The sequence below is a fragment of the Rhinatrema bivittatum genome, chromosome 1 (assembly GCF_901001135.1).
Source record: "Rhinatrema bivittatum chromosome 1, aRhiBiv1.1, whole genome shotgun sequence".
In the NCBI taxonomy this organism is placed as follows: domain Eukaryota; kingdom Metazoa; phylum Chordata; class Amphibia; order Gymnophiona; family Rhinatrematidae; genus Rhinatrema; species Rhinatrema bivittatum.
This window is the reverse complement of record NC_042615.1, coordinates 143,661,745-143,686,800: the sequence shown is the minus strand read 5'-3', so window position 1 is coordinate 143,686,800 and position 25,056 is coordinate 143,661,745. Positions and strand designations below refer to the sequence as shown.

The following is a 25,056-nucleotide window of genomic DNA, read 5'->3' as shown; positions in this document are numbered from 1 at the left end:
TCGTCAAAAAAAAAAAAAAAAAAAAAAAAAAGATCTGCATGGGGATTGTCAGGTGCCTTTGCCTGTTGTAGTCCATGAACCTTGGGAAGCAGGAGAACCCCTAAGCCCACCTGGCTAGGTCTATGACTTCCCCTCTCCTCCCCCTGAACTTAGAGATTCCAGTCCCAAGTACAGGGTCCCCTTTTGTCTGCCCCTTGCTTAGCGATCAGTCACTTTGGTGGCTGGCTTTAGTTCTTTATGCTCTCTCATGTGGCAGTCTGAGAAAGTGTTGGAAACAGAAACACTGTATGGCCCATCCAATTAATTTAGCATTATAATTCACAGCACTTCCTTAGAGATGTCCTGTATTTATTCCATGCTTTCTTGAATTGATAGTGTTGTCTACATCACTTCTGCTGGGAGGCTAGGCCACAAATCCACCACCCTCTGTAAAGAAATATTTCCTAAGATTACTCCTGAATTGACCTCATTACATGACCTCCTCATTCTAGAGCCTCCTTTCCATGGAAACCTTTGAGATATTTGAATGACTATCATATCTCCCCCTTTTCTCTAGGGTATAGATATAAATAAGTAAGTCTGTCTCCGTACACTGAAGACCACTGACCATTTTAGTTGCCACCCTCTGGACCAACCCCAACCTGTTTATATCATTTTGCAGTCTCCAGAATTGTCCACAGTATTCCAAGTGAGGTCTCACCAGGGACCTATAGGGGGCAATATTGCCTCACTTTTTCTGCTGACCATTCCTCTCCCTTTGCAGCCAAGCATCTTTCTGGCTTTTATAGTCATTTTATCCACCTGTTTGGCTGCCTTAAGATCTGATACAGTTACCCCAGATCCTGGTCAGAAGAATTTCACCTCCAATACTATACCTTTCCCTTGCGTTTTTGCATCCTAAATGCAACTCTGCATTTAAGTATTTACATTTTAGCTGCCAGATTTTAGTCTATTTCTTGAGCTTTGCTAGATCCCTTCTCATTTTCCACTCCTCCCCTGTTACAGATTTTGGTGTCATTGACAAAGAGACAAACCTGCCCTGTTATTTCCAGACACAAATAAATTTAGATAAATAGAATTGCTGAAAACTGTCGATGGCATGAGTGCATCACAAAAATGTTCTAGTGTTAAGACAATGCCTACACAGGACCTAGTTTCCTCAAGAATTTACATTAGAAAGGCAAGTTACCAACAGTCAATCTATAATTAGCAAGTATAAATCTACTAATTATATGAATGGGCTAGGGGACTTACGAGCAACTTTGGGCAATGATCCGAGTCTTGGGTTAGATGCCAGATAGCCTAAAAATAAATACAATAGTGATTAAATATATAATCAAAGGGCAACTGAGAAATGTATCAAGTGCAACACTGGTCCAAAAGACTGCAACAGTTTATAAATGCTAAATCTTTATAATATCCATCTACAAAAAGTTATGGAAGTTTCTAATTTCCCCCCCCCCTTTTTTTTTTTTTTTTTTAAATTAAGGAAAGACTGCATCTTATGGCTAAAAATAGTATAATTTCCCTGCCCCCCCCCAAAAAAAAAGCTTTCCTAAATTCCTCTCTAATGTATGTGTGGGGGAAATTAGCAGATACCCTTGCTCTAGTAAATTCCTCTTTAGAGCACTTGATTGCTGGATACCTGAAATAGTCTATGAGCAAGGTGCACATGTTTTGGCACAAGAGGCCTGAACAAACAGTTAAGCACATTCCAGCTGCCACTCATGGTCCTTTTCCAGGCATAACTCAGTCCTCTTATTTGTTTGGCATGCGAATAAAGTTATTTGCTTTATGCCACAACTAGCCGAATTCTTGAATCGATCAATCAAGGTTGTGCTCGTGGGTCAGGGAGCAGCTGGCTATCCACGCCTTGCCTTAAGCTTTTCCCCACCCACTTCATTATGCAACACTTATGGGTGGAGACCGAGGAATTCCCACATGCTGGTCTCAAATGGGAACAGTTTCTGGTTACTACTCTCTCTCACAGCCAGTGGATCAATTCAAAAGAGGCAACAAACACAAATGTGTGTGCACATGTGGGAAGTCCCTTTGCTGCCCCCAATTTTGAAAGCACTTTTTTGCCCAAAGTACCTTATTCTCTGCAACTTCAGTAAGGGGAAATAAAAGTTCCACAGGAAAAAAAAAAAAAAAAAAAAAGTGTTGTGAATGTGCAGAGACTTAAATTGCACTGCGATACTTGTGTCCAAAAGAACAAATACATACAAAAGTCCCTTCTTCCCCTTCTTGAGAACTTGATGAGATAGCTGGTAGTCCCCTTTTTCTCTAATGGTTGTTTTTATATTTTTGTATGGGTTTCAAATGTGGTTTGATTTTTTAATTCTTTATCTATCCTTTTAAAACAGTTAAATTAAATCACTTGACAAGAAATGGTATAAAGAGACTCACATTAGAAGAAAAAAACAGACAAGTATTACATAATCTCAATACCCTTTTAGACTACTAAAAAGGGAGAGTATTCCAATTGAAAGTTGAAGAAATTTAAACAAAATAAGTAAAAAGCCACCCTTTGCTAACATGTTGAGCTCTCTAAATCCTATTGTCAGAACAGAATATTAAGAGCTAGTCACGATGGGAGATGAATCCTGTCATTCAGGAAAGAGTTTAGCTGGGACAGAAAAAAAAAAAGAACCTATTTAACCCCAGCGTGCTTAACACCACATTAAGTGGAAAACAAAAAAACAGCGCCCAAACTAAGTACGGCAGGGTGCATTATCAGGAAACACTTCCTTTTTAACTGTTACTTTAGCAACATTTGAATTTTATATCCTACAAACATCTCTCCTTTGAAAAAACATTAAGAGTCCTGGTCTGAATCCAAGGCAAAAGTGACAAAGTTGAAGATGTTATTCCTTCTTCCTTGGATCTCTCTAGGAAGGAGGATAGATGAGATGTAACAACTGGAGCAGTATCTGCAGACCTGTTGTCTAATTGTGTTGATATTTTATTTGGCAGGTAATATGCTTTAGAGATAGGTGGAAGCAGATTTTCACTATTAGATAATACTTCTAAAAATTATCGATAAAGCATCTCAACAGGTGTTGTAAACTTTCTTAGGAAAAGTTTAATATCCTAAGATTACACTGACATTCTCCAAGAACACATGGCCAGCCAAAATAGTATCTACAGATTTCTGCATAATTGTCCCCTTGGATTCCAAAATTTCCACTTGTGTATGAGAAGAATTACCTTTAACCAAGTCATGTTGCTGTGAAACAAATTGCAAGACTGTTTAAGAGATATGTAATTGCTTCCCAAATTATCTTGGGAGGTTTTGTTAAGGAAACTGTTACTACCTCTGGAACAGACATTACTTAAACAGCTAGGCAAGTTAATAGGTGATATGTTCAGTAGGGATTCATTTCCCATCTTGGTCCGGCAGACTGCTCCTTCTACATGCTCCTAACTTGCTCCTCCCGACGCTGCCACTGCCGGTTGATCTTGTTCATCTCTACCCGACGGGAGCAGTGTACTCACATCAGCCTCTTCCGCAGGGGAGGGGCCAGATGTGACTCCAGCGAAAAAGATGATTCTAGGTCTGGGACTGGCAGCGATGGAACAGCAATCCGCTGTCCTCCCAAGGACAACTCCACGGAGCCCTGTGAGTGCTCCAGGCTCTGAACGACGAAGCTTTGGGGAACACTCTGGCCCTTCCCTCCCCCTGTAGCAGGTATGCCGAAAAAGTTTAATAGTGCAAAGAGATTCAGGGGAACTGATCGGCTCTGAGCGTGGCAGGTTAGTGTGTGGCCACCTTGGAATCCCTTGGATACCCATATCGTGGTTTTTTTGTTTTTGCCAATGTCACCTTTTCCTGTACAAGGGCTCTCATATGCTTACTTACAATTATATGGTGTCTACATTTTTGTGTAAACTGCTTACTTCCTAGAAGAGGATTACAGCCTGCTGGCTCTTAGCCCATCATGTATGTGTCTGTAGGTGCCTTTTCTTGGCGTCTGTGTCTGATATGCTGTTTGCTTTTCACTGAAAGAAAAAAGGGTTTGGAGAAAGACCACTGTTGACTGGAAAGGGTACATGAGAGTGGGGTACACACCATTTACAGAGCAGAATGTTTATATGCAACTAGCAAAACTGAAAGCAGACAAAGCTTGGGGTTAGATGGGATTCAGCCTAGGATACTGAAGGAGCTCAGAGAGGTTCTGAAGAGTCTGCTCAAGAACATGTTCAACAGATCTCTGGAGGCGCATGGCTCCACCGGACTAATGAAATGTGAACGTGGTTCCTCTTCACAAGCGGTAAATACAGGCCAGGCAGCCTTACCTCAGGTGATGGGAAAACTGATGGAGAGGATAGGGAAATGAAGTGGCTTGCAGCTTCCAAGGCAGCACGGTTTTACTAGAGGCAGATCGTGTCAAATGAATATCATTGATTTCTTCAAATCGAGTGACTGGAGAATTAGTTCAGAGACCTGCATTGCTTTACGTAAGTTTCAGCAAAGCTTCAGATGCTGTCCTGCAGAGGAAGCTCACCAACAAACCCAGCAACTCCAGAGTAAGCCTCATGGTTGTGAACTGAATTAGAAACAGGTTGTACAGAAGACAGAAGTGGGGCAACTGTTGCCTTCAGAACACCAAGCAGAGAGACAGCCATCAGGAAAAGAAAAAAAAAAAGCCAATAATGTCTCACAGGTTGGCAAAAACTTCACCTGTAATATAGTATTCTGCCTCCTCTCAACACAAATTGGATAAAATAAAAGAAATTGTGTGACTCAGGCCAGCTCACATGGATTTTCTAGTGAGGAAAATAAATGAAAGATTAATTTGCTACCGTAGAAGATAATGGAAGCTTTGTAGGCAAAGGGAGGCTGCCAGTACTAATCTTGATCTGAGCTGGAGTTACTACATTTAGGCTGAAAGCCTTAGAGGCTAATAAAAAAAAAAAGTCACACATAGGTGGGTGAATGGCCATGAAACTTGATAATATACATGTGCTTGAATAATTTTGTTTTTGCCTTCTGAATAAACGCAAGTTTTAAAAAACATGCCACTGGCTGCTTTTAGCGACTAAGAGGTCTCAATTCCTTGCACTTTTACTCAGTTCAAGTCCCCTCTTCCTCAGTCCATCCCACCTCATTTAGTTCTTCCCAATAGTAACAGTGAAAGATGGCAAATAAGACCAAACTGATCCATCTAGTCCAGTGGTTCTCAACCTTTTTCCCCATCGTGATACACCTGACAGGCCATGCTCACATGTGTGAGACACTGCTCATTTCAATTCATGGTGGAAATAAAAAATAAAGGTTCAGTAATTTTTATTGTTTAAAATGACACGGAAAAGATACATATTCTGTCTGAACAGAAATTGCATAAATAGTAAACATCTCACACCAAAACAGCACCATTTCCAGCATTTACCTAAGAAAAGGCAACACAGAAATATTACACCAGGCCTTAAGACACCAATACATCTCCTATTAGGAAAATAGACCATGTCAGGCTGCTATAGAGCCCTACACAAGCTACACGCCAGCAGAAAACCTCACCTGAATCACATGTGCTGACCCTCACCTAACAAAGAATGAAGAGACCAAAATGCATAACAAGAAGCATGCAGAAAAAAACTGAATTGGAACTGTAACAAGCCAGAGTCTCTGTATGTAGTGCAACAAAGGAAAAAAGAAACATCACCCATCCTTATAAAACAAATCAGTAACAGTAAAACCATGCTAACAAAAAGAACAGATTTTGAAACAGCTGAGTGGAATATCCAATAATTAAAAACTCAAAATTTCTAGATACCGATAAAATATTTCAAAATAGCAGACAAAAACCCAGTAATGAAAAATAAGGATACAAAATTTTTTTTGCTCTGCATACCTGGAAATGTTTGATATCCAGGTATCCTGAGATTTTTTGAATTAGCAGGAGGAGGGGTGGTTTGCTTGGAACTTTCTTCTCTGTCACAAACCAGCGCTCTCTCTCACACACCTATACACACATGCTCTCAGTCACTCATATACACATGCTTTTTCTCTCACTTATATAGGCTATTACACATTTGCACACATGCTGTCTATCTTCACGCTTACACAGGCTTTCAATCACATACTCATGCTCCCTCACCTAAACCAGCTCTCAATCACACACAGACACATGCTCTCTTACTTATACACACAGGCTCTTAATCATACACACACACATACTCTTTCAAACAAACTTACACATACAGGTTCCCAATCTTAAACTTACATTCATGCTCTCTTTCACATATACAGGCTCTCAATCTCACTCACACACACACACAGGATCTTCACACATGCTTGCTTGCTCATTCATTCTCTCCCCCCCCCCCACCCTGGAACTAGCAGCAGCAGCCGCCTCCCAACCCTAACCTCCTTCATTTTCAGCCCTCGCGGAAGAGGAGTCCCATCGGCTGTGGGGGTTGACGCTCTTCTTCATTTTCCTCCAAGCTGCGCATTTTTCAGACTGTGCCTCTCTTCTGTTCTTCAGGCCGATTCTGACCACACTAGCATGGTCTCTTCCCGCACACGCACTCTGCTCACCACTTCCTCTTCCAGGCCATGGGGGGGAGGGGGGGGGTGGCAGGAAGAAGAGACCATGCCGGTGCCGCTGACTCCACCTGTTCTGCCCGGGCTGACGATGACCGGGGAGCAGAGACACACCTGCGTGTTCTTGGCGACACACCGGTTGAGAACCACTGATCTAGTCTACCCAGAAATTTGTTTTTGGTTAGTAGCAACTGCTGCTCCATGCAGGCCACCCCCAAGTCTTCCATTAAGGGTATTAGCAACTGCTACTCTGAGCAGGCAACCTCAAAGCCATTTGTTTTTGTCTGATTGAGGACCAGAAACACCACCTCGTCAATTCAAAGGCTGTCAAAACCTGTCAAATTTTCATGATATCCTTAAATATGCACGAGATTGAGGTACTGTGCACACTAATCTATTGTGTGCACATAAAAACCAAGACTTGCCATACTGGGTCAGATCAAAGGTGTATCAAGCCCAGTATACAAGGGGTAGATGGGATAAGCAGCAGATTTCTACAAATCCACCTTAATATTTATGGACTTTTCCTCCAGAAAAAAAGTATCCAAAATGTTTTTGTTTTTTTTTAAGACACAGCTACACTAATAGCTTTCACAATGTCCTCTGGCTTAATTATGTCCAGAGCTTAATTATGCATTGAGTAAAAGATTTTGTTTTAAACGAATCACCTGGTCACTTTGTGTCCTCTAGTCTTTATACTATTTGAAAGAGTAAAAAAAAAATCCCTAACATTTACTCATTCCACTCCATTTTAGAGACCTCTATCATATTTCCCCTCAGCAGTCTTCTCCAAGCTGAAGAGTCTTGGCCTCTTTAGCTTCTCCAGAGCAGGAATCATGCCATCCCCTTTATCATCCTGATCACCCTTCTCTGTACCTTTTCTAATTCTGCTATATATCTTTAAGATGTGGTGACCAGAACCGAATACTCAATGAGGTCACTCCATGGAGCAATAGAGGCCTTATGATATTCTGTTTTATTCGCCATTCCTTTCCTAATAATACCAAGTATTCTATTTGCTTTCTTGGCTGCTGCTGCACACTGAGCAGAAGATTTCAATGTAATCAGTGATGCTTAGATCTTTTTCCTGAATGACGACTAGTGTGGAACCCTGCATTGTGTAACTATAATTTGGGTTACTTTTCTCTTACGTGCATCACTTTGCACTTGTCCACAATAAATTTCATTTTCCATGTGCAGTCTTCTAGTTTTGTAAGGTTTTCTTGTAATTTTTCACAATCCTCATGTGATTTAACAACTTTGAATAGTTTGGTGTCATTGGCAAATGTTATCACCTCACTCATTGCTCCCATTTCCAAAGTTGTTTATAAATATTTTAAAAAACAAAACCAACAATAAAAAAAAACCAGTGGTCCCATAACCACCGAGAAACTCCACTATTCATATTTTTCCTCAATCCACAATAGGACACTGCCCCCTATCCCATGACTTTTTAATTTCAAAAAGAAGTCCCTCATGAGAGACTGTCAAATGTTTTCTAGAAATCCAGATACACTATCAACTGGCTCACTTTTTAACTACATTTACACCTTCAAAAAGACATAGCAAGTTTGCAAGGCAAAAGAACTTCCCTTGGCTAAATCCATGCTGGCTTTGTCCCATTAAACTATGCCTATTGTTCTTTATGATAGTTTAACATTGTCTGGGACAGATGTTTCCTGGATCACCCCTGGTTCCCTTTTTAAAGATTAGTATTATGTTGACAACCCTCCAGTCTCCAGGTACCAAAGACAATTATTAACAGCAGGTCTACAATTTCGTTTCAGTTTTCAGCACTCTGGGATGTATACCATCTGGTCCAGGTAATTTGCTACACTTTAGTTTGTCAATGTGCCCTATTACATCCTCCAATACACAGATTTAATTCAATTCTGCTTAATCAGCACCTTTGAATATAATTTGATAGGAATATTTCTCTTACATTTTCCTCATTGAAGACTGAAGCAGAGAGACTAAATTAGTTCTTTGCTATGGCTTGATCATGCTTAAGTGCCCTTTTTACCCCTTGATCATATAATGGTTCAACTGACTCCCTTACAGGCTACTTCAAATGTACCTGAAATGTTTTATTATGAGTTTTTGCTTCCATAGCAAGCTTCTTTTCAAATTTTCTTTGCTGTTCTTATCAATGCTTTGCTCCAAATTGCCACTGTTTCTGGTTTCCTCTTTTCTTCATTTGGATTAATATAAAAAGAGGCTGCAAGACCTGTTCTATCAGAAAAGGAAAGCTGAAGAAACTTAATAGTAAATTTTTTTTTAGGTATACACAAATTTTACTTATCAAATATAAGCCTCAATCAAAATCTATTTTTTAATTAAGACTAATAAAAATTCAACATCTCTTAATCATAACAAAACCACCTCTAAACCTATGAGAATGACACCTATACTACTGAAATGCAGACTAAAACACAAAGACAAACACACAAAAAAACAAAAGTTTTAAGACTGGTATCAAGGCACACTGGGGCATTCCAGACCTAAAAAGAAACAAATCAATGCAACGTAACAATCCTAAAAATAGTTCTTGACGAAAGTAAGAACATCCAGAAGCCAATTGCTTCAAGGTCTGATAGCTTCTGTAGATAATCACACCAAGTAGCTGTACATTAGTGCTCTCACAGTAATAAGACTTACTGTATTTTTCGCTCCATAAGACGCACTTTTTCCCCCCAAAAGTGGGGGGGAAATGTATGTGCGTCTTATGGAGCGAATATTAAAAAAAAAAAAAAAAAAACTAACAAACCCCCCCACCCTCCTGACCCCCCCCCCCCCCAAGACCTGCCAAACGTCCCTGGTGGTCCGTCGGCTGCCAGTAAACAAAATGGCACCGACGGCCCTTTGCCCTCACTATGTCACTGGGACCGACCGCTGCTATTGGTCGTCTCAGTGACATAGTGAGGGCAAAGGGCTGTCGGCGCCATTTTGATTACTGGCAGCCGACGGCCTACTCCCTGGAGATCGTACCCGGACCGCTCCTGGACCTCTGCTGGACCACCAGGGACGTTTGGCAGGTCTTGGGGGGGGTCAGGAGGGTGGGGGGTTGGGGTTCCCAGAGAAAGAAAAGTTTTCTCATCTGGGGAGTGGACCGAAATGGCCCTCCCCAGACCCGAAAACAAAATGGGGAGAAAAACAAACTATGCACTCCCCTAATTTGCTCCATAAGACGCCCAGACGCAGAGCAGGTTTAGCACAAATTATTTTTTTTTTTTAATTTTCCCCCTCTGAATCCTAGGTGCGTCTTATAGTCAGGTGCAACTTATGGAGCGAAAAATATGGTAAATGTCCAAAGATGACAAGATTTGATGTGTCCGAACATATCAACTCTACTGCATAATTCTTATAACAAATATACATGACAAGAAACCTTTCGAATTTGTCAGTCTTGTGTAGAAAGTAAGGAAATATCTCCAATAACGAAAAGAATAAGACAATCCAATCGTGAATGATGCCAATATACATGGAGACCTACATGTTTATGCAGCTGACCTCCCGTTCATCTAAGAATGGCCCAAGCCCACAGATCCGGCCAAAACTGCTTTAGAAGAACTAAATTTCAGTCCATTACATCAATGAATTAAGCGGGTCCCAGCTTTGAGAGTCTGATTAAAAAATAAGTTTTGGTTGAAGTTTATTACTTGTTGATAAAATAAAAGTTTGTGTAACTAAAAAATTGTTTACTGTTCTAAGTTTCTTCAGTTTTTCAGTTGGATCCTTTTCCATTTCTTGAAATGTGTTTTTAGCTATTATTGCTTCCCATCTCACCTACCATGCTGGTAGTCAATTAGCTTTCCTTCCACCTTGTCTAATATGTAGAATACATCTGGTCTGGGCTTCCAAGATGGTATTTTTAAACACCCTCCATGCCTGATATAAACTCCTTTCAGTTTTATTCCTGATTTTCCTTATTTTATCAGTTACCTTTTTGAAAGTTAAATGCTGTTATAGTATATTTGTGTCCTCCCTCCAGTTAAGTCAAATTTGATCATGTGACCACTATTGCCAAGTGGCCCCAAAAAACTGTTACCCTCTTGCACCAAATCCTGTATTCCACTAAGGACTAGGATCTAAAAGTTTCCCCTCATTTGTTCTTGTATTAGCTGCTCCAGGAAGCATTTATTTCACCTAGAACTTTACCTCTAACATGTCCTGATGTGAAATTCACCCAATCAGTACTGGGGTAATTGAAATAACCCATTACTGTGCTGCTGATTTTGTTAGCTGCCCTAAATTTCTTTTAGCATTTTGGTTATCTGTTTGTTCATTCTGGCCAGGTGGACAGCAACACACTCTGCTATTTTATTCTTTTCACCTAGAATTTCTATCCATATTCAAACACTGCTTTTGTTTCTTGCAGATCTTTTATCCTGTTTGACTTCATGCCCACTAATATATGGTGCTACCCCTAACAATTTGATCCATCCTATCATTTCAATATAATTTGTACCCTAGTATCAGTGCTCCATTGGTTGTCCTCCTTCCAAGTCTCTGTGATGCCAATTATATTGACCTCTTCATCTAGTGCTATGCACGCCAATGCTCCCATCTTAATTTTTAGACTTCTAGCATTTGTATACAGTCATTTCAAAGTATGTTTCTGTTTACTTACTTATCAGTTGACGGGGTGATTTGGAAGCTGCTCTTTAAAAAAAGCACCTTGTCCATTATAGCATTTATTGCAACCTCTACTGCGATGCCCTAATTTTCCTGTTCTTAGTATCTTTGAAGGATTTATTTATTTATTTATTTAGCGTTTTTCTATACCGGCATTCATGATTAGAAACCACATCATGCCGGTTTACATAAAACAAGGGGTGAGAACAAGAAACGAAAAACAAGTGCAAGGAGAACAAAAGTTACATTACAACAGGGTCTTAAAACTGGGAAGAGAAATTAGAATAAGAGAGACGAACGGAAGAGATTAAAATATTTACATTATTTACATTATGATATGAAATCTGTTGTATAGTTTGCTGTCTCTTGTAAAATTACTATCAATTAGATCGGGTCTGGGAAGGCTTGTTTAAATAGCCAAGTCTTAAGCCTTTTTCTAAAAGACGGTAGGCATGGTTCTTGTCTCAGCTCCGGAGGGATAGAGTTCCATAATGAAGGGCCGGCTGTGGAAAAGGCTCGGTCTCTGAAAGTTAGGTAGTGAGTGGTTTTGGTTTGGGGGACATGGAGTGATCCTTTGTAGGCTTCTCTGATGGGCCTGGTGGAAGTGTGTTGTCTGAGAGGAATTTGTAAATCGAGCGTTGTTTGGTGATGTATGGCCTTGTGGATAATAGTGATTGATTTGTGGATGATTCTGAAGTGTATAGGCAACCAGTGCAGGTTCTTGAGAATGGGTGAGATGTGATCTCTTCTCCTGGTGTTGGTCAGAATTCTCGCAGCTGTGTTCTGGAGCATCTGAAGGGGTTTGATGGAAGCAGAAGGAAGACCAAGTAAGATAGAGTTGCAGTAGTCTATCTTAGAAAAGATAACTGCTTGAAGTACCGTTCTGAAGTCTCTAACGTGCAGGAGCGGTTTGATTCTTTTAAGTACTTGGAGTTTGTAGAATCCATCTTTAGTAGTTTGTTTGATGAACGATTTTAAGTTGAGATGGTTGTCGATAATTATTCCTAAGTCCCTTGTTTGGGTGGTAGGTGGGTTGGTATTGTCAGGTGAGATGATCAGAAGTTCCGTCTTAGCCGAATTTAATATCAAGTTTAAATTCGATAAGAGGAGATTGATTTCTTTTAGACAGAGTTCCCAGAATTCAAGAGTTTTGGCAATGGTTTCATTGATAGGGATCAGGATCTGCACGTCGTCCGCGTATAGGAAGTGGATTAGTTTCAGGCGGGTTAGTAGTTGACAGAGCGGAAGGAGGTAAATATTAAAGAGTGTGGGTGAGAGGGAGGAGCCCTGAGGAACTCCTAAAGATGAGGAATGTCGGGAAGATTCCTTGTTGTGGATCTTTACCTTATATCCTCTGTTGCTGAGGAATGAGTTGAACCATGATAGGGCAGTTCCTGATATTCCTATGTTCGACAGTTGGTTGAGGAGGGTCGAATGGTTGACAGTATCAAACGCAGCCGAAAGGTCTAGAAGGATGAGTAAGAAGGATTGGCCTTTGTCTAGTCCCATGATGATGTTGTCAGTCAGGGATATGAGTAGAGTTTCCGTGCTTGATGCTTTACGGAATCCATATTGAGAGGGGTAAAGTATTTTGTGGTCTTCAATGTAGTTGGAGAGTTGAGTATTGACCAGCTTTTCCATTATCTTGGCAATAAAAGGAAGGTTTGAAATTGGGCGAAAGTTGTTGGGGTCTTTATGGTCAAGATTGGGTTTCTTTAAGAGTGGTTTTAGAGAAGCTAGTTTAAGTTCTTCTGGGAAAATTCCCTGGGATAATGAGCAGTTTATGATATCTGCCAGGGTTTTGGAGATTGTTTCCGGTATAAGAAGGAGGAGCTTTGTAGGTAAGTGATCGAAGGGGTGGGAGGAGGGTTTCATTTTCTTAAGTAACAGAAGGATGTCAGAGGCTGTGATGGGTTCGAAAGATTCCAAGGAGGTTCCTTTGTTTAGTATCTGTAGGTCAGCGGTGATAGGATTGTTATTAGGGGTCAATCGCTTTAGTAGGTTAGATATTTTATCTTGGAAGAAAGTAGCTAATTCCTCGGCTTTGGATTGAGCTAGGTCTATGGGTATATCTGGAGTGTTGATGTGAGTCAGGTTGGATACGTAAGCGAAAAGAGCTTTTGCATCAAATACAAGGTCATGTATTTTGCTCGCATAGTAATCCCTTTTTGATTTTAGTGTGGAGTTCTTGTAGTGATGTAAAGCGAGTTTGTAAGCGGCTAAGGTGCTGGGGCTTGGGGCCTTGCGCCATTTGTTTTCTTTGTGTCTAAGGCTCTGCTTAAGCGTATGGAGGTTGTTTGAGAACCATGGTTGTCTTTTTGTTGAGTTTGTGTTTAGTTTTTTTGCTGAAAGAGGACATAGTTTGTTTGCTACTGTCTCGGTGATGTTGTTCCAGGATAGGATGGCTGAGTTAGGGTCAGAGAGGTTAAGATGGGGAAGCTCTGAGGTGAGCTGGTTGTTGAGGTCGTTAGAAGAACAGGATTTTCTGTAGAGAAATGAGGATTTCGGTGGGGGATTTTTTCTGAATTGTGTCAGGGAGAAAGTAGCGGTGATTAGTGAGTGATCTGACCATGGGACCGGAGTGCAAGAAGGAGGGGAAGTGTATTTGATTCCTGCATTCACGAAAATGAGGTCCAGGGTGTGGCCGGCTTTATGGGTAGGCTTGTTGACAATCTGATTAAAGCCCATAGCTGAGAGGGCCATGAGTAGAGCCTCGCAATTGGTGGTAAGAGTAGGGTTGTCCACATGTAAATTGAAATCTCCTAAAACAATAGTCGGGGAGTCTAAATTCAAGTGTGTTGTTATGATTTCTATCAAAGGGGAGGCATCTGAGTCCAGGAGACCCGGAGGGGCGTAGATGAGTAGGACTTGGAGATCGGCTGTTTTGAAAAGTCCTACTTCAAGTTTAGAATCTGACTTGACTGGAAGCTGGGTGAATTTCAGCTCTTTTTTAGCTGCCAAAAGGATGCCCCCTCCCCTTTTTTTGAGACGGGGAAGGGAGAAGAAGTCGTAGAGATCGGTGGGGAGTTGGTTTATTATTGCTATGTCTGTTGGTTTGAGCCAGGTTTCTGTTATGGTACATATGTCTGGGTTGGAGTCCAAGAGATAGTCATTGAGGATCAGGGATTTTTTGGTGAGAGATTGAGCGTTGAATAGCGTAAGGGAAAATAGTGTTAGACCTAATAGTTGTGTGAGAGGAGAAATAATAGGGATGAGGGCTGTGTAGTTGCGAGATCTTTGTGTCATTGTGGTTTTTCCTGTGTGGAGGGGATTGTGTTGTAGAACTGGGATAGGAAGTTTCAAGGTCATTCTGACCTGAAGAGTAAGGAATGTTCAGTTGAATTTGAGTGCGTAGATAATTGTGTATGTAGGTAAGGTGGATGCTGAAATGGCTGACAAACGTTGGATCTGACTGGGTGAATATTGTGATGATGAAAGCTAGTAATGTTGGGTGAATGCTGCTTTGATGGGAGTTTGTAACGCTGAGTGGATGATGTGCGGATGAGAGCTGGTATCGCTGGGTGAATGCTAGTTGAATGCACTAGACTGTGTGCCGCGTTGTGGGTCCTGAGGTGGCCGTCCGTTGTGTGTGAGTCCGTTGTGGGTCCTGAGGTGGCCGTCCGTTGTGTGTGAGTCCGTTGTGGGTCCTGAGGTGGCCGTCCGTTGTGTGTGAGTCCGTTGTGGGTCCTGAGGTGGCCGTCCGTTGTGTGTGAGTCCGTTGTGGGTCCTGAGGTGGCCGTCCGTTGTGTGTGAGTCCGTTGTGGGTCCTGAGGTGGCCGTCCGTTGTGTGTGAGTCCGTTGTGGGTCCTGAGGTGGCCGTCCGTTGTGTGTGAGTCCGTTGTGGGTCCTGAGGTGGCCGTCCGTTGTGTGTGAGTCCGTTGTGGGTCCTGAGGTGGCCGTCCGTTGTGTGTGAGTCCGTTGTGGGTCCTGAGGTGGCCGTCCGTTGTGTGTGAGTCCGTTGTGGGTCCTGAGGTGGCCGTCCGTTGTGTGTGAGTCCGTTGTGGGTCCTGAGGTGGCCGTCCGTTGTGTGTGAGTCCGTTGTGGGTCCTGAGGTGGCCGTCCGTTGTGTGTGAGTCCGTTGTGGGTCCTGAGGTGGCCGTCCGTTGTGTGTGAGTCCGTTGTGGGTCCTGAGGTGGCCGTCCGTTGTGTGTGAGTCCGTTGTGGGTCCTGAGGTGGCCGTCCGTTGTGTGTGAGTCCGTTGTGGGTCCTGAGGTGGCCGTCCGTTGTGTGTGAGTCCGTTGTGGGTCCTGAGGTGGCCGTCCGTTGTGTGTGAGTCCGTTGTGGGTCCTGAGGTGGCTGTCCGTTGTGTGTGAGTCCGTTGTGGGTCCTGAGGTGGCTGTCAGTTAAGTGTGAGAGTTGTTGAAGAGGTCTTAGATGCCGTTTACTCACAGTGCGTTTCTCTGGAGTCTGTGGTGGATGGACGTCTGTGGGCTTTCCATGTAGTGGTTAAAGAACGAGTGGCAACAATGGTTAAAAGACCTTGACTGTAGCTTTGCTCAATTCTTCGGGTCTGCACGAAGGGGCGCACAAAGGGGCGGGCCCCTTTGTCGCGCTCCTTCGGCGCGCGACGCCCGGCGCGCGACGCCTGGGATCGCTCTGGGCCTTTTAAATCTGGTTTGGTCGCGTCGAATGAGGTAGGTAGGCGGCGCGCCCTGCTGACGTGGATTAGGCCTCTAATAACGTGCCTCTCGCGGTGGGATGGCTCGCGGGGGGAGGGCCTGTCGGTGCGGTGGCGAAGGCGGCAAGCCGAACTAGCAGGAAGCGAGCAAGTTTCCCCGCGTGGTCGGCGCGGGGGCCCACGGCGGTAGGGCGAGAGTAATGGCCTTACCCCGATGGGCTCAAGCGCCGAACGCGCGGGCCTCTCTCCCAGCTCTACCTCTCTCCTGGGTTCCTGGACGTCCTCTCGGGTCCTGCTGCCGCGCAAAAAAGCCCCCCCCCCCCATATCTAGTTTAAAGGCTGCACTTTATACTTTTTAAAGGTTAGTGCCAGCAGCCTAGGTCCATTCTAGTTAAGGTGGAGCCCATCCTTCCAGAAGAGATTCCCTGCTTCTCCAAAAAATGAAGCCTACAGCTCTATTGCCTGCACCATCTTCTCATCCACACATTGAGTCTCTGGAGCTCTGCCTGCCTCTGGGGTCTGAGAGTGCTACCCTGGAGATTCTGGATTTCAACTTTCTACCTAATTCAACTTCCAGAATCTCTCTCCTGCACTTATCTAAAAACGTTACTCACCCTTCCTACGTTCAGAACGGGGTACAACACACGTTAGTTAAAACAATACAAGCATTACAATACAGGAAATCTCTCTGCAGGAGTATGTACATCAGAAATTGCAAGAATTAAAAGGTAGCAGCAAAAGATTTATACATTGCTAACCTGGTTTGGGAATGCTTTCCTGAATAGATATGTTTTAGAGCTTTTTTTAAAAAAGGACTTTAAGGAGGTTTCTCAGTTCTTTTTGTTAGGGAATTCCAGAGAAGAGGGCCTGCAGAGGAAAACATGCATTCTCTAGTCTCAAAACAGGCTACTTTTGGGGAAGGGATGTCAAGGAATGTCTGACAAGAGGATCTTCATGATCTTGCGGGAGCATGAGTTTCCCTATGTCATGGTACCCACATTTACCAAGACAGCCGGCTCCTCCCCAGCACTATTTAATGAGAGGTCCACCACCTTTGCACCAGATAGGCATGTTACCATGTGATCCTAGTGTCCCACCAGCCACCCAGCTAGTTTCCTAATAATCAAAATCAGCTACAACGGCCATCCTAACCCTTCTTTCCTGGGCACGTGTCACTGGAGACATCTTCTGTGCAAGAGGATACTACATCACCTTGAGGGCAGGTCCTAGCTACAGAATGGCTTCCTGTCTCACCAAGGTGAAGCTCTCCTTCCAGGTGAGCATTCTCCAAGGCAGCACAGGGGTTGCCAAATTGGAAATGGGACTACTCCACTGTTTCTGAAGGTCTCCATTCTATACCTTTCTGCCTCCCTTAGCTCCTCCAGGTCTGCCACACTAGCCCCAAGAGATTGGTCTCGTTCTGAGGTCTAGGAGTTCTTTGCAGCTAGTGCACAAACATACAATCTCTCACCAGCTGGGAGATACTCATCTGTGGCACTCAACTGACTGGAAAGTCTTAAAAAACAAAAAAAAAATATCCAGTTAAAATTTCTAAGGAATAGTGATATAAAGCTTATCTAAAGTATTTAGTTTATTGATTTTTTTATATATTTGTCAATGATCCTCATAACACTACAATTAATCTACCTAGTTACCCATGTTATTGACTGGTTTTGAATTACATTTTCTATATAAAGTAATTTGGTAGTAATTAACTTTGAGGGGTTTCTGGAGCCTGGATTTGCTTGCTGCGACCTTGGGGGTCCTCTTCTGCTGTATATTAGCGCTATCATGAAAACCTGATTGGTTGGTGGCCCTTGAGGACCAGAATTGCCTACTTGTGGACTAAAGAGACCAGCTCTTCAGCTTACAGTTGTGTGTCTGTACAAGACTAAATAACTTCTATAGTACTCCCAGGTATATGATTATTAATTTTATATAACAGCCAAGTACCCTCTTATGACATCAGATATTCAGGAAATTTGGCCATTCACCTCCCAAAGGTGAATCATACCAGGAGTAAATCAATCCCTTTCTACCTGGGAAATGCTTACATCCCTTGGATAACTTGGTTCAGTATTGGAGCACAAGAGATAAAGGTTCATTTAAAGGCAAGGGCCCTAGATGTTAGGAAAAACTAACTTGTTAAAAAGGGGGAGTTAACTGGATGGGGAAAATCTAGAGGAAGTAGAAGAACATTGGGCAAAACTAAAAGGAGGAGATGATACAAGGGCAAATAACCTTTGTTAGGAAAGTAAATAAAGGAAAGAAAAAAAAAAAAAAAAAAAAAAAAAAAAAGAGGCCACAGTGGCTTTCTAAAGAAATAGCTGAAAAGGTAAAGAGATCACAGAAAGTGGAAGACAATATCTGGAGAAGCTGCAAAAGTAATCAGGAATGCAAAAAACTCAAATATGGTAAAATGGGGGAACAAGACCTTCTCTTGTTGATATGTGATAGGAACTGTGAGACTCAAAGATGAAGGGAAAGAATATGTAGAGGCTGATAAGTAAAATTGCTTAACATATTTGTTAAATCAAACAAGAGGCTGCTAAATCTTCAGAAGGATAGCTGGGTTATTCTGGCATAGCAAAATGATCTCTCTCAGGTGGCACCTGCCAATGCTAGAAAGGGATCTTACTAGTCTAACATGATTGCTAGGACTGCTGCTTAAAAGGCAAACACAGATTACGTAAAAATGGGGTCATTTTAAAATCACAAGTAGTTGCTACCACGTTCAACTCTAGTATCAAAGTATTGATATTTAACTAGTCAAATGCAATAAGCCTTTATAATAAATAGCTAAAATAATCTCCATCAAGATTTCCCCATGTATCAATTATGTTCAAGTTACTGTAGGGATAAGCTAGTCACCCTAAAAAGGAGTGTGCAACCGAACAAGACTGCATGCAGGCCCGAGCAACACAAATGGAAGTCAAGCCATGTAGTGGCCCGTGTAGTTTTAACATGATTCTCAGTGAGAACCGCACTGAGAAGCAGCAGCTGCTGCTATTGTTCTCCATATCAAGTAATCTGTCTTCACCTTATAATTTAGCTGGTACTGCCGGACCCAAATTTGCTAAGCTTGTGGCCTCGACAGACTTTGCATTCAGTCATAAGTTATAAGTCAATTCACCACATCTTCCAGCCCATGAGAATCAGCATACATCTACCAGCTAAGAGGTTATATTGCAACCCCACCAATCCAATACCAGTGGACTGTGGTTATGTTGTTCTCCCCCCCCCCCCCCCCCCCACAATTGTGCTTTAGTATGTAGTCTGCCCATCCATCTTATTTATGTAGTCCTTACAATTCCCATCACTCCCTCAGAGACCCCCTGCATTTATCCCAAGCTTACTGAAGGCCGTTCCATACATACATTACTCTCTTTATAAAGAAATAATTTCTTAAGACTACTCCCGAGTCCACCCCTTTTCACCATCATATGATCACTCATTCCGGTGAAAGAGGTCCGCATTCTTTGTTTGGAAAGCCTTGAGATATTTAAAATGTCTGTCTCCCCACTCTTGCCTTTCATCTAGGGTATACACGCTTAGATCTTTAAGACTATCCCCATATGCTTTAGAACTAAGGCCACTGATCATTTTAGTAGCCACCTTCCGGACTGACTCCAACTGGTTTATATCCTTTTGCAGGTGCAGTCTCCAGAGTTGTAAACAGTAATCTAAAGGATGTCTCACTAAAGGACATATACAGGGGCAATATCGCCTCCATTTTTCTGCCGACTGTTCCTCTCCCTGTGCAGCCAAGAATATTTCTGGCACTTCTCTTTATCTATCTGTTTGGCCACCTTTGTATCTGATGATCTTACCACACCCAGATTCTGCTCTGGTGCATAGAAGAGTTTAACCTCCAAATTTGTACCTCTTCCTTGGGTTTACAGCCTAAAAGCATCACTTTTTTTTTTTAAAGCATTAATGTATAACTGCCAAACCCTAGACCATTCCACGAGGTTCACTAGATCCTGCCTCATTTTCTACACCCTTCCTGCCTATTCTCCCTGTTGCTTATTTTGCAATCATTGGCAAAGAGAAACCTTTTGAAAATCCTTCTGCTATGATGCTCACAAAAATATTGAAGAGAACAGTTCCAGGACTGATCCCCGAGGTACACCCTCTCAAAGTAAACTTCATTTACCACTCTGTTACCACCCACTTTAGGTTTCATACTAAGGGCATTCAATTTATGTCTCCTGTGCAAAGGTCTTACTGAAATCCAAGTAAACTATGTCTAGCACTCTCCCTGGGCACCCATTCAAAGAAACTGATCAGATTCGTCTGATAAGATTTACTTCTAGTAAAACTATGCTGCCTCAGATCTTGCAATCCACTGAAGTTTAAAAATCGCGCTAGCCTCTGTTTTAGCAGAGATTCCATTGGTTTGCTCACAACTTAGGTGAGACTGGTTAGTCTGTGGTTCTAGACTCCTCCTTTCTTGCAATTATGAATAGGAACCCCATCCTCCCTTTTTCATTCCTCTGGGAACGCTCCAGACTCTAAAGCAGCACGGGAACAGATCAGCCAGTGGTACTGCCAGGACATCCACGTTTCCTTTGTATCCATTCCATCACCTTATCTACTTTAAAGTTTAGTTACCTCCTCATGAACACACTGTTCTGGGGGGAACCCCCCAAACACATCTGACATTTTATCTTACTTCTGATCTTGTGTTTGTTTTCTGTGGTCCTGCTCTAGGCCCTCTCTCAATGACCAAACAAATATCTGTTAAGTAATTTTACTTATCAGCCTCTACATATTCCTTCCCTTCATCTTTGAGTCTCACAATTCCTATCACATATCAACAAGAGAAGGTCTTGTTCCCCCATTTTACCATTTTTGAGTTTTTTGCATTCCTGATTACTTTTGCAGCTTCTCCAGATATTGTCTTCCACTTTCTGTGATCTCTTACCTTTTCAGCTATTTCTTTAGAAAGCCACTGTGGCCTCTTTTTTTTCTCTTTCCTTTATTTACTTTCCTTGTATCATCTCCTTTTAGTTTTGCCCAATGCTCTTCTACTTACTCTAGATTTTCCCCATCCAGTTAACTCCTCCTTGGAGGTACTCCCCCTTTTTAACAAGTTAGTTTTTCCTAACATCTAGGGCCCTTGCCTTTAAATGAACCTTTCTCTCTTGTGCTCCAATACTGAACCACACCATCTGGTGATCACTGGATACCGATCAATGTCTACTTTTGAATTCTATGCATAAAGCCCTGATGAAGAAAAGAAGAAGATTTCACTTACAGGACTCTGCACCTGAGATGCTCAGCCCAGATCTGCTCCATTTACTGCACCAAAGATGCTCAGCCCAGATCTGCTCCATTTACTTTGGCCCGTGTAGTTTTAACGTGATTGCCAATGAGAACCGCACTGAGAAGCAGCTGCTGCTATTGTTCTCCATATCAAGTAATCTGTCTTCACCTTATAATTTAGCTGGTACTGCTGGACCCAAATTTGCACAAGCCTCTGCAAACCAAGCTAGTCTCCACACCTGCCTGCACAATTTACAGAGCCTTCTGTGAGCACCAGGTCCACTGTCCAGAACCTGTGTTAACCTGTTTGCTTCCTGAGGTCCAGCACACCTAATCAGCATAAGAAACTGGCTAAATTACAACTGTAAACTGGGAATTAATTGGCAATGTGTTTCAGATGTGCAAGTTAAACTTTGGACTAGACACAGGTCTTCATAATCTTTGTAACAAGAGGGATTTACTGTGTTAAACCAAACTGTAAATGATCTCATTGTATATTTTATACTGCTATAATAAAAAAAAGTGATCCACTTCAAGAAAGGTGTGGACATTCTATTCTCTTTACACGAACTTGGACTTTATTTTATGCAATTTAAATGTCAGATAAACCATGCAAGACAATTTATTCCTTACATTACCTTTGTAGACTAGCCCTTGGGTGACCATCATGCTTCCAAGAGATAAAGGGAGAGCTGAAAAACAAGATGAATGGTTCCTGGAAGCTTTAGCCATAGAGTTGGTTTTGCTACACATAAGAGACGACAGTAAGACTCATCACCCAAAAAGTGAATAAAGAGACTAAAAATATCACTTAACAAGGTCAACTCCACACCTTACTTAAATGTACAGATAACCCTATGTAGTCATTATTATAACTTGAATATATATATACACTGCAGTGTCTGAACAACGATAGCTCCTTACAGCTAGGGCTAGAAAAGTATTAGACAATCCTAGGCCCTAGAGAATTTTTTCTAGGGACTAGGAAGGGATAACAAAAACTATAGTCCCTCAGTGCCACAAGCAAGAGGGTTTTCAGAACAGACAAATTATGTGGCTAAATGTGGATCTTGAATCAAACTGTTTACAAATGTATTTCAATTATTCATTACGGAAACCCTAGCCTTCCATGTGGCACTTTTGGAGCAGTTTGCCAAATCTGAGGCAGGGAGAAACACTGCTTCCCATCACCACAAATTTACTCCTACTCCCCTCTTCTGATGCTACAGCGCAAGCAGGAAGGCTTGGCAGTGTGGAGGCAGCGAGTTGCATGCAGATCACCCACCTCCACCGTCTTTTAGAAGCGTGTGAAAGAAAGGGAGGAGAGAAAGCCATTCTAGCCTCTCAGCTGCTGACCTAACTGCTTCTGTGGCTGCATGGAGGGAGGAGAAATGGGTTCTGTAGTAGCCTCAGCGCTAGTGAAAGGCCTACTTCTCTTTGCTGGCCCAGCATGCTTGATGGCCTAGTTTTGGGCCCTGGGTAGCAAGCATAGACCTTTTAGATACTTGGTTTCCAGTCTCATCGGTTAAAAAAACCCAAACCTATTTAGGAAAAAATGTTATCTTCCATCTTATCGCCTTACCAAACATGCAAAATAGATCACCCTTGAAAGTCAAGTTCTCTTAAAAATTACCAAGATAATAAGTTTGAGGTACCTCTGTGCCAGAAGCTCTCCTCCTTGCACTCCTTGATAATCTTTGCCACATCTTCTCTGTCAATGTGGGCATTTGATATAGGACAATAAGGTAGACCCTATTAAAAAAAATTTCTGTGAATTAAAGACATACAAACCACTACTGACCATCTTTACAAAGACTGGAGCTATTGCCACACTTAAGCATACAAAATTCATTTAGATGTAAGAGATGGCACTCAACTAGTATCAAACTATTGCACTGACCTTGCTTTCAATTCTTCCTACATGCTCTTGGCAGTTTCAGATCAAGCATGAAGTAAATGGAAGATACAGTCTCCATTTTAGATACAACTATTTTTTTATAAGGTGAATAAATTCTAAATATATGTGGAAAATACACAAATGGACAGTAGTCTGGGTTGAAGCCTTTAAAATGGGTGCTACTGCTCAAATTTCGAACTTATACTAATCCAAACCTTCTTTGTGTCTGTTACAAAGTGTCCAATATATGCACACATCCACCTGTGTAATTCTTCCTTGAACAAAGCCATCAATTGAAAAATAGCTGAGCTAACTATAGTTTTGGTTTTTTGTTTAAGTTAGTTTATTTTTGCACTGGGAGGGAGAAGGGGGAAAAAAAAAAAATCACACTTTTTCTAAGTATTGAAAAAATTAGCAAGAAAAAGGAAAAATTCAGCAAGTTAAGAGTGAAGGCAAGGAGATACACTTGCAGCCGAATTAGGCAGAGTATGGTGTAGGGAAAACATTGGCTCTTGCTTTGAGTAGAACAAAGATATAATTTTAAAAAAAGCGCGCAGCCTTATATCCTTTGCGACACATCTAAAAAAAAAAAAAAAAGGCAAAGACAAACAAGTATGTCTATAAAAAAATTTAAATTTCACGTTAAGTAAAAACACTACCAGCGAGGGGGTACTGCAAGGTAGGAGTAGGGGGGTGGGGTGAGGGTCTATGTCCGAGCGAATCTTGGCAGAGCAAGTCCAGCTGTACACAAAATCGCAACGCCAAAAACGCGAGTCAAAGCGTTAGATAGTCAAAACTCTGGCAGACCGCCAGTAAAACATTTTCAAGAGTTGGCAACCCTGAGAACGCCCCTTTTGTAAAAAAAAAACAAAACAAAAAAAACAGAGGGCAAGCGGGAGAGTTGCACGCTTTTTCCAGCGATTAGGGACGGACCAAAGCCCATTTTTAATCCTTTTCTATGGCCAAATGTACCTAAACATTTCCCTACGGACGTCAGAGAAAGCCCTTCGTGCATTAAGTGCGCAGCTGTCCTTTGGCTGCAAGAGGCAAGCGCCAAAGAAACTAAGAATCCAGGTCCGCTGTAGACCCGTGCCACTGTCGCACGCTCAACACTGCCCGATCCCACTAAAAGTAACAATAAGTAAAAAGCAAACTTGGAGATTTTCTCCCAGTGAGCACATCGTTTCCCCAGAAACAGCCAGCCAGGTAGCAAACGCCTGTGGAAGGGGGTGGGCTGGCTGCTCCCGCTCACTTACTGGCTTCTTGTGCTCGGGCTGCGCCGCCGGAGTTTGGACAGATGGGGAGACCATGGTAGCTCGCAAAGCCAAACCTCCAGAATCACGCTAGATCCGGGGACAAGATGCAGCAATTTATCTGCGGCCAACGCGTTTATGGCTTCAGCCCCGCCCACGCCCGTAATCCGATCCCAAGAACCCAGGGCGCGGTACGGACGAGACCTTGCCAGTTCTGCAGGCCCGCCGGCCTTTGCTCTATTTATTCCTCGCAAACCTTTCTTGGGGTTTGCAGAAAGTCCGAGCAAAGCTGAAGTGCTGGGTTCGTCAGCGGCCTGGGCCGGAGTTCTCCCTGCGCGCCCAGCGCCATCTTTCCTTTCAGCCTTGAAGAAAACCACTTTTTTTTTTCGTGTACAAAGCCAACAGAGCTTTAACTTTATTTTCAACCGTACCTTGCTATCGCTTTAAAGTTATAACAAACTGACAGCACCAACCAGGGCCAGCGGAACGCCTTCTTGATGGGGGTGGGGGGCAACCAAGCTCCGCCCCAGCACCGCCCCCAACTCTGTCACAAGCTCCACCCACATTCCCACTGCCAATTTTTACTTTACTTTTACAGTTCCTGTCATTCTATCTTATTTATTTAATAAATGTGTTAATCACCTAACAGTCATGCCTAGGCAATGTACTTAAAGCAGTCAGAATAAATTAAACATAAAATAAACATAATATTTCAAAAAGAAACTTAAACAATAAAACAGCAACAGATAACATAAAAAACAAAACTTCACCAAATAACATTAGATCCAGTAACCAACTACACATCCATAAAACTGACATTTCGACTCCTATAAACAAA

At 42.3% G+C, this 25,056-nt stretch overlaps 1 protein-coding gene across 2 annotated transcripts in view; it reads right to left on the bottom strand.

Moving 5' to 3' along the window:
- Positions 1-24,620, bottom strand: part of OCIAD2 (OCIA domain containing 2) — a 33,489-nt gene extending 8,869 nt beyond the window's left edge. The window contains exons 1-4 of one of the 2 annotated variants that reach the window (XM_029587913.1): positions 24,475-24,620; positions 22,724-22,820; positions 21,707-21,760; positions 1,255-1,302 (exon numbers count right to left, since the gene is read on the bottom strand). In XM_029587913.1, the coding sequence (XP_029443773.1) occupies positions 1,255-1,302; positions 21,707-21,760; positions 22,724-22,820; positions 24,475-24,567 (292 nt within the window). In that variant the 5' untranslated portion in view covers positions 24,568-24,620. Of the gene's footprint in view, positions 1-1,254; positions 1,303-21,706; positions 21,761-22,723; positions 22,821-24,221; positions 24,444-24,474 lie in introns of those variants that run through there. The other variant, XM_029587921.1, reaches the window with a different exon arrangement.
- Between the last annotated feature and the right edge of the window lie 436 nt (positions 24,621-25,056).